A 7,500-nucleotide genomic window follows, 5' to 3' on the forward strand; every position below is an offset into this window, starting at 1 on the left:
TCTCTGGTGTCTCAGTTCCTGTTCATTAGTTTCACCTGGTTTGATTTTCTGATTAGCTTCACCTGTGTCTCGTTGTGTTCTGTGTATTTATACCAAGCCGCAACCTCTGGCGGTTAAAAGTGAAGCCTATGTGGAAGTGCATAAAACTGCAGTTCCCCTTTCATCCACTAGGGGCTCCAAAACAGAGCAAATCCCCATAGACTCCCATGTTAAAAAGGCCAACTTCATGGCAGAAATAAACATGTTTACAGTCTGGTTCAAAAATCCATTTTCGGTTTATAGGTCAGGTTTACCTTCATGACAACTGCGGGGGGAGTGAATTTTTTTCTAACTCGCCCGTTTTAAAGTAATTTAATCTCGAAGTTTGGGATATTTAGGGGCGTGTCCTTTTGATTGACAGGTACCAATCTCCGGCTTCAAGTCAGAAGAACGTATAACTGCGGTTTTTAACAGGTTAACGTGACTTAGCTTTAGCCCGCTTACCTCTGTTAGCTGGTTAGCTCCTGTTATCTCAGGGTTAGCTCGGTTAGCTCTTAGCTACAAAAAGCTCGGAGTTCCCTCGATGTCAATCATCCGCCATGACGCTCACGGCTGCCCTCTTAGCTCCATCTCTTTGCCCATATTCGTATTTTCCTGTTGAGGTGACGCGCATGACGCTGCCAACATGGCGACGGTAGGAACCGCCCACCGAGCTTCGATTCAGCTCTTCAGAAACCTACGGGTGACGTCACGGAGACTCCGTCCATCTCTTTATATACAGTCTATGATTTATACCCCTCAGTTTTGTCTTGAGTTGCTGGTTCATTTTGTTAGTTTGCCCTCGCTTTTCTTACTGGAATTAAAATCTTGTATGGTTCCTGCATCTTGGCTTCCCGACTCCTGCATTTGGGTCCACATCCCCACCGCCACGGTGACAGACACACTATGGAGGAACCTCACTTCAGCTGCTTGTATCCACAGTCTCGTTGTTTTGGTCACTACCGGCAACTTGTCACAGTAGATGAGGCTTGGAGCTTAGATCAGCCAGTAAACCACCAGCTTGTAACTTTCATCTCAGCTTCTTTTTCACCACAACAGTCCGACATAGAGACCACATGTTACAGAGACCGCATACGCATTTACTATAAGCTAAATGATGATTTCATCTTGGTGTTTGTTGTCTTTTTACTGAGGTTTGATGTTCAGAAGAGACCATGGTGACGGATTCAGCTGAAGTGAGTTGCTTCTCAGCATCAGGGGTCTCACACCAGGATTTACACTTCAGATGGATTATTTTAATTAAATCAAATTACAGACTTGTGGGTGGTTTTATTTGTGCCTTAGCATGTCATTGTTTTTGGAAAATAAATATATTCCACCTTTCTTGCAGTGATTAAAGTGTTTTTCTTTTCTTTATTATATACCTGAAAACATAACCGTTGTTCTGATGCTTGCGTTTTCTTAGCTTGATTTCTGCTTCATCCCCACACTCTCAAGATCTTTAGAAGAGATTTGAATTTATTTCTCTGGTACAAAAATAAGGATCTCTGCCCAAACAGACACATTCATTTCTGCAGGCCCGACTCCAAAGGTTCAGCAGTGTCTTAAAAGCATTCCCTCCCAGCAGGACCGTTTCTGCCACTCACATTTCTACCCGAAGCTCATTTTTTACTGCCGGCTTTTGCATTTAAAACAAAGGGGTGTCGAGGAAAATGCCCCCAACAAGACCCAAGTTCCTGGAAATGCAGCTTAGGTTATGGAATAAATCAGATTGTGGAATTTAAAGGATATTAAAAAGAAACTTGTAAATTTAATGCAGTGAACTCCCAGAAACCCAGTCTTGTCCTTTTTCTGAATAGAGGGACCACAAACTGAAACCATTACAGCCTGAATAAAACACCTCTGTCCTGTTGGGTGATTTCATCAACGTGGTGAGTCATTCTGTTACTTGGCACATAATTCGTCCCACTTTGCTCCAGTATGTCCAACAGGAAGTCAGATTTGTGACTTCCTGTGAACGGTTGTTTAAAAGCCAGAGCACAGTGCACCTTTATGTAGGAGTGAATCTGAATTGTTTGTGTGCAATCTTAATCATTTCCTTCATTATCTTCAGGTCTTTCATTCAGAACGTCGTATGTCCAGTTTAAACTGGGCTGATAGTCTGGTGAAAGCATCCATTAGCCATCTCAGATTTGTGTGTATGTATGTACATATGAAGTAAACCAGCCTAACCATGGTGGCTGCAGCTGCACTGAAAAACTCCCTCAACATTCCTGCAGAAAGCTTTTGAGGTTTCCTCTGTAGACACTCTGCTGCTTCTGACACTTCGAGCTGAGGAATTTGAGAAGATTTGCTCATAAAACCATCACTTTTTTATTTAATCCATGTGTATGTGTGTGTCAGTATCTGGTGTGTAACCTGCATACGGCTGTGTGTGAAAGCTGCGTGACCTTTTGGTGTTCATGCGGCTTTAACACACTCCTGTAAAGTTGCTCTGATCTCAGCTTACAAAGAGCTCTTCTAACTTTATAAATGTGACACCTTGGAACCAGTTTTGCTGCAGTTTTAAAACTTTACCCAAATGCAGTCAATGTTGGAAATAAATGCATAAATCCAACAGTAACTTTCTACCTCTGGGAAATGTTAACACTTTTTTACCTCTTATTAAATTTAAAAGTTCACATTCCAGTTAAAACACTAAGTTGTTTCCATCTTTTATCATTTATAGTAGAAAACCAGCCAACGTATCCAGTCCAGTGATGTCTCTTGATTTGCAGTCGATCCTCCAACACAGTAGACAGACACAACAGAGGGAAATCAGGTCTTAAACTACAAACCAGTAACCTAATCAGCTCTAATTTTACTGGAATGTTTCATTATAACTGGCTTAACTTTGAGCATTTGTCGCAGTAGTTTCATATCAAAGCTTAATAAACTAATTATAGTCACATAAATACTGAAAAAGTGAATAAAATGCTAAATCTCTGTTTCAACAGTTTTTTTTTTTTAAACTTAAAAGCACAAATTATGAAAACAAAGGTAGAAGTGCAAAACAGGACTCTACACACAGTGCTGGACCAACAGAGCAGCTTCTGCTCTTTTCTTGTGGCCGAGTTTTAGTTTAGTCTCAAGCATGAAATGATTTATTTGTCTTCATTTGGTGCTGATTTGTTTGGCTTCAGACTGAGGAGGAAAGGGTTTTTACCTCATTTTAAGTCCTGGAAAGAACCGGGTGATTTATTTAGCTTTGTTCTGAAATGTAAAACCAGATAATTAAGAGTTTCTACCCTCTTCTGTTTCATGGCAGTGTAAACTCATTGGCCACAATGCTAGTTCTGAGTTGGACCCCTATTACCCTCAGAACTGTCTTTATCCTTTGTGTCATAGATACAACAAAGTTTTTTTGAAACATTCCTCAGAAGTTTTGCTCCATGTTGACATAAAGCATCACACAGTTGCTGCACATCCATGATGAGAATCTCCCGTTCCACCACATCCCAAAGCTGCTCTGTTGGACGGAGATCTGGTGACTGTGGAGGCCGTTGGAGGACAGTGAACTCATCGTCATGGTGATGATGTGAGCTTTGTGACATGGTGCATCATCCTGCTGGAAGTTTCCATCAGAAGATGCTACACTGTACTCAGAAAGGGGTAAAACATGGTCAGCAGCAGAAATACAACAAAACTCCAGTATCTGTTTCTGTCAGGTTTTTGTTGTTTCCCTGCTTCAACACACCTGATTCCAATCAAACGGCTCCAACAGTTTTGTGTCAACCCGTTCATTCATTTCAGTCAGGTATGTTTGGAGACAAGAAAAACTTCCAGGATGTCGGCCTTCGAGAACTGAAGTTGACACCTGTACTAAGAGGGCTAAAGGGGGCCAAGGAAATACCGCCCCACACACACACACACAGCGTAACGCCACTATTCTAAAACACTGATACAAGGCAGGATGATCCTTTCTTGATATTTCCACCAAATTCCGACCGATCCATCTGAATGTGGAGCGGAAATAAAGACTCATCAAAGCAGCAACATTTTCCATCTTCTGTTGTCGTTCTGGTGAGCGTGTGTAAGTTGTGGCCTCAGTTTCCTGTTCTCAGCTGACAGGAGAGGCGCCCGGTGTGGTCTTCTGCTGCTGGAGACCGTCTGCTGTAAGGTTGGACGTGTTGTGTGTTGGGAGATGCTATTCTGCATATCTTGGTTGGAACCAGTGTTTATTTTTTGACTTCCTGTTGCATCTACCATCTCCAACCAGTCTGCCCAGTCTCCTCGACACCAACAAGACGTTCTGGTCCAGACAACAGCTGCTCGCTGGATATTTTCTCCTCTTCAGACCGTTTTCTACAAACTCTAGAGATGGTTGTGTGTGAAAATCCCAGTAGATGAGCAGTTTCTGAAACACTCAGAGCAACAACCATGTCACGTTTAAAGTCACTTCAGTCTTTATCTTCTTCATTCTGATGCTCGGTTTGAGTTTCAGCGAGTCGTCCTCATCATGTCTACATGCCTGAGAACACTGAGCTGCTGTAATTGGCTGATTAGATATTTGTTTTAACATTCAGCTGAACACTAGTGACAAGAGAGTGGTTTTTGTTGTTGTTTTGTTTTTTCTTTGCTTTTTTTTTTTCACCCTTTTTAAAGGGCTCAAAACCTCCAGAAATATTTTGTTTCAAATTGTCATTGTATCTTTGTGCATGTTTAAATTTACACCCATTTAGATGTGAAATCAGTACAAAAACACCTGAATTAAAGACGGTACTGTTTGGTTTTACAGATTCAGCAGCTGGAGACGCAGGTGATCGATGCAGAAAAACGGGCCTTCATTGCACAGCAGCAGGTAAAGATCCAGAAAAGTCTGCTTATCTGTTCTGTTGCTGTGTGTGGACACATTTGAGTATTTTCATGTGTGTATGTGTGTGTGTGTGTGTGTGTGATCATTTCAGGTGCAGTGGATGGAGGAGAAGCTCAAGGCTCCAGATGGTCAGTCTGGAGACTCCGAGATGCGTTTGTTTCAACAGTGCCAGGAGCTGCAGGCTTTAGTTCAGGAGAAGGAGGACATCATCACACAGCTGGAGCAGCAGCTGGAGGAGCAGGTACAACTCTTTTTTTTTACATTAGTCATACGTTGTTTAATCTGCAGTGATGTTTCATCCCTTTAGTCTTTTCCTTGTCAGAGCTGTGATTCTGTGGTTACTTGTGCTTAACAGTAAAGCAAGTTCACGTTTCTCTCAACAGAAACAGGTTAGACTTCAAGATGCCAAAACGGTGGAGGAGAAAGCAGCAAAGATCAAGGAATGGGTGATGCTGAAGTTGTCAGAGGTAAAGAGCATATTTTTATCTGTTTATCCTCTTAAGTGAGTCCTTTCGTTTGCTTTGGGTGAGCTCATGGTGACACATTTCCAGCCATGTTGGCTTGACATTAAGGTATCGAAGCTGTGTTTCAGTTTGAGGTGGAAAATGCAGCGTTGAGAGAAACCAACAAGCAGCAGGAGGCTCAGATCTCTGAGCTGCAGAAACAAGTCCAAGGTGAGAAATTTAGCATCGTTGTTTGAACACATGCAGTAAAATGTACTCACTAAATGTGTGTGTTTGCTTGCAGCCTTCGAGCAGAAGGGCAGCGGTGAGCGGGGAGTTCTGAGCAAACCGGGTGAAGCCCGACGTCTCAGCAGCCTGACGTTTGGCTGTTTCCAGGTGAGAGGGAAGAGCCCCCAGGTCCTTATTGGGCCGGCACCTTCCCAGAGGACCCTCAGCACACAAGGAGAAACAGATGGCAGAGACACGACTGGTGAGTCCGTCTTAGTCACAGCTAGGGATTATCTGTGGGGTGTGTGGGCAGAGCTGGACACCGGAAGGCAAACTTTGACAGTGAGGTCATGTCCACGATGTGGTGGGAAACTACTTTGCCACTTAGTCATTGTAAAGATTACGAGCTGTTTGCAAGGCAGATTTATATGTAAAGCATATTTTATGTCCAAGATAACTTAACGTGTTTACATAAAAAAAAAAAAATTAAACACTGCAGAAAAACAAAGTAAGGCTACGTTCACACTACAGGCTGAAGTAACTTAAATCCGATGTTTTTGCCCCGATGCAACCTGGAACCGATCTTTTCTTAACAGTCTGAACGACACAGATCTGATATTTTCCAATGCGAGCCAGGCTGCTTGGATATGTGGTCCTAAATCTGATACGTATCTGGTCTTTTGCCATGCGACTTCAGTCTGAACGGTCAGGTCGCATTAATCCGATCAATTGACACGCGACAAGCGTCATTATTCTGCATTTGTTGTTTATGAACTCTTTATCGGTAAATGCGCTCACATTACTCTTCCACCAATCCTGACTGCGACTCCGAACCCAAACGTTTCTCTCTATAGTTGTTGCTGCCAGAGCCCCACAAACAGCTTTGAGCAAAACTTTTACTTTCCTCTTCTGTAAACGTCTCCTTGAAACGAACCCATTCACAATGTTGTTGCTACGGTTGGACAAAACGTTTAAAGTAGCAAATCTCTGCTGCCATCCACATTTACTTCCTCAAACACAAAGACGTCACACACACGCTCACTGCACGTTGCCGTGTCTTCTACGCATGCGGGACGCTTCTGGTGCACATGAGGTTCGTATAGAAGATCACATACAAGTCACATTTGATCGCAAATGTGAACGGACTTTCAAAAACTTCGGATTTCACAAAAACATCCAATATGAGCAGCAAGCCCTGCAGTCTGAACGGAGCCTAAAAGAATCAAAGAAACTGAATAAAAACAGAGAAATATCTGTCCACCCCTGCCAAAGTCTGGTCCAGTCTGGTCCACCAGTATTAACCATAAATCTCGCATAAAAACGCGCCCCAATAAACTCCAAAATCCTTCGGTATCAGCAGTGATACCTTTATTCTTTCCATCTACAGTTCCAAGATCAGATCCAATTAATGAACAAACAATATACTGACTAAACAGACTCCTACAATATATGCGATACGTCGTCAACAGAAAAATTAGTCTACCACCGAGCTCACCCCACTTCCTCATCCATTCATCTAAACACCGGTGAGATGGCACCTTTCAAACTTTGTGACACACATACACACACCCACTAACACGCCCACCACCCAGATGCTGATGCCGAGCGTCACCTGGCCACCTCATGAATATTCAGATATACTATTATGGCTCCTCCACCTAGAGTTCATGATCTGAAATGATTCTTAACCTGGTTATGACTGCGAATCTTGCTTCTGTTTTAAAGCATAAAGAAAAATAAAAACTGTCAATCCCGGACATGTTAACAAGAAGGTCTTAGGAGTGCTGAGTATGACTTAAATTCGTCTTCATTCCCAGCATGATTTCATCCACGCTTCACCTCGTCGTCACCAGTAGACGCTGCAATAGCCCATACACCAGACCAGTAATAGATGGGAAAGAATTTAAAATATAAGAAGAGGTAAAAGTTACAGCGTGAGTGTCTGACGGTTGTTTTGCTAAAAGGCAGCAAATAGAGAAGTTGTTCACCTTGATT

The 7,500-nt window shown here is 42.6% G+C and overlaps 1 protein-coding gene across 1 annotated transcript in view; it reads left to right on the top strand.

Annotated features, from left to right (window-relative positions):
- The window catches only part of plekhh2 (pleckstrin homology domain containing, family H (with MyTH4 domain) member 2), a gene marked incomplete at its 5' end in the record, with an annotated part of 47,036 nt that overhangs the window by 15,969 nt on the left and 23,567 nt on the right, over positions 1-7,500 (top strand). The window contains 5 exons of the mRNA XM_079249336.1: positions 4,757-4,819; positions 4,926-5,075; positions 5,218-5,301; positions 5,427-5,508; positions 5,582-5,767. Of these exons, the coding sequence (XP_079105462.1) occupies positions 4,757-4,819; positions 4,926-5,075; positions 5,218-5,301; positions 5,427-5,508; positions 5,582-5,767 (565 nt within the window). The remainder of the gene's footprint in view (positions 1-4,756; positions 4,820-4,925; positions 5,076-5,217; positions 5,302-5,426; positions 5,509-5,581; positions 5,768-7,500) is intronic.

Source organism: Telmatherina bonti (genome assembly GCF_933228915.1).
Source record: "Telmatherina bonti genome assembly, chromosome: 11".
Lineage (NCBI taxonomy): Eukaryota > Metazoa > Chordata > Actinopteri > Atheriniformes > Telmatherinidae > Telmatherina > Telmatherina bonti.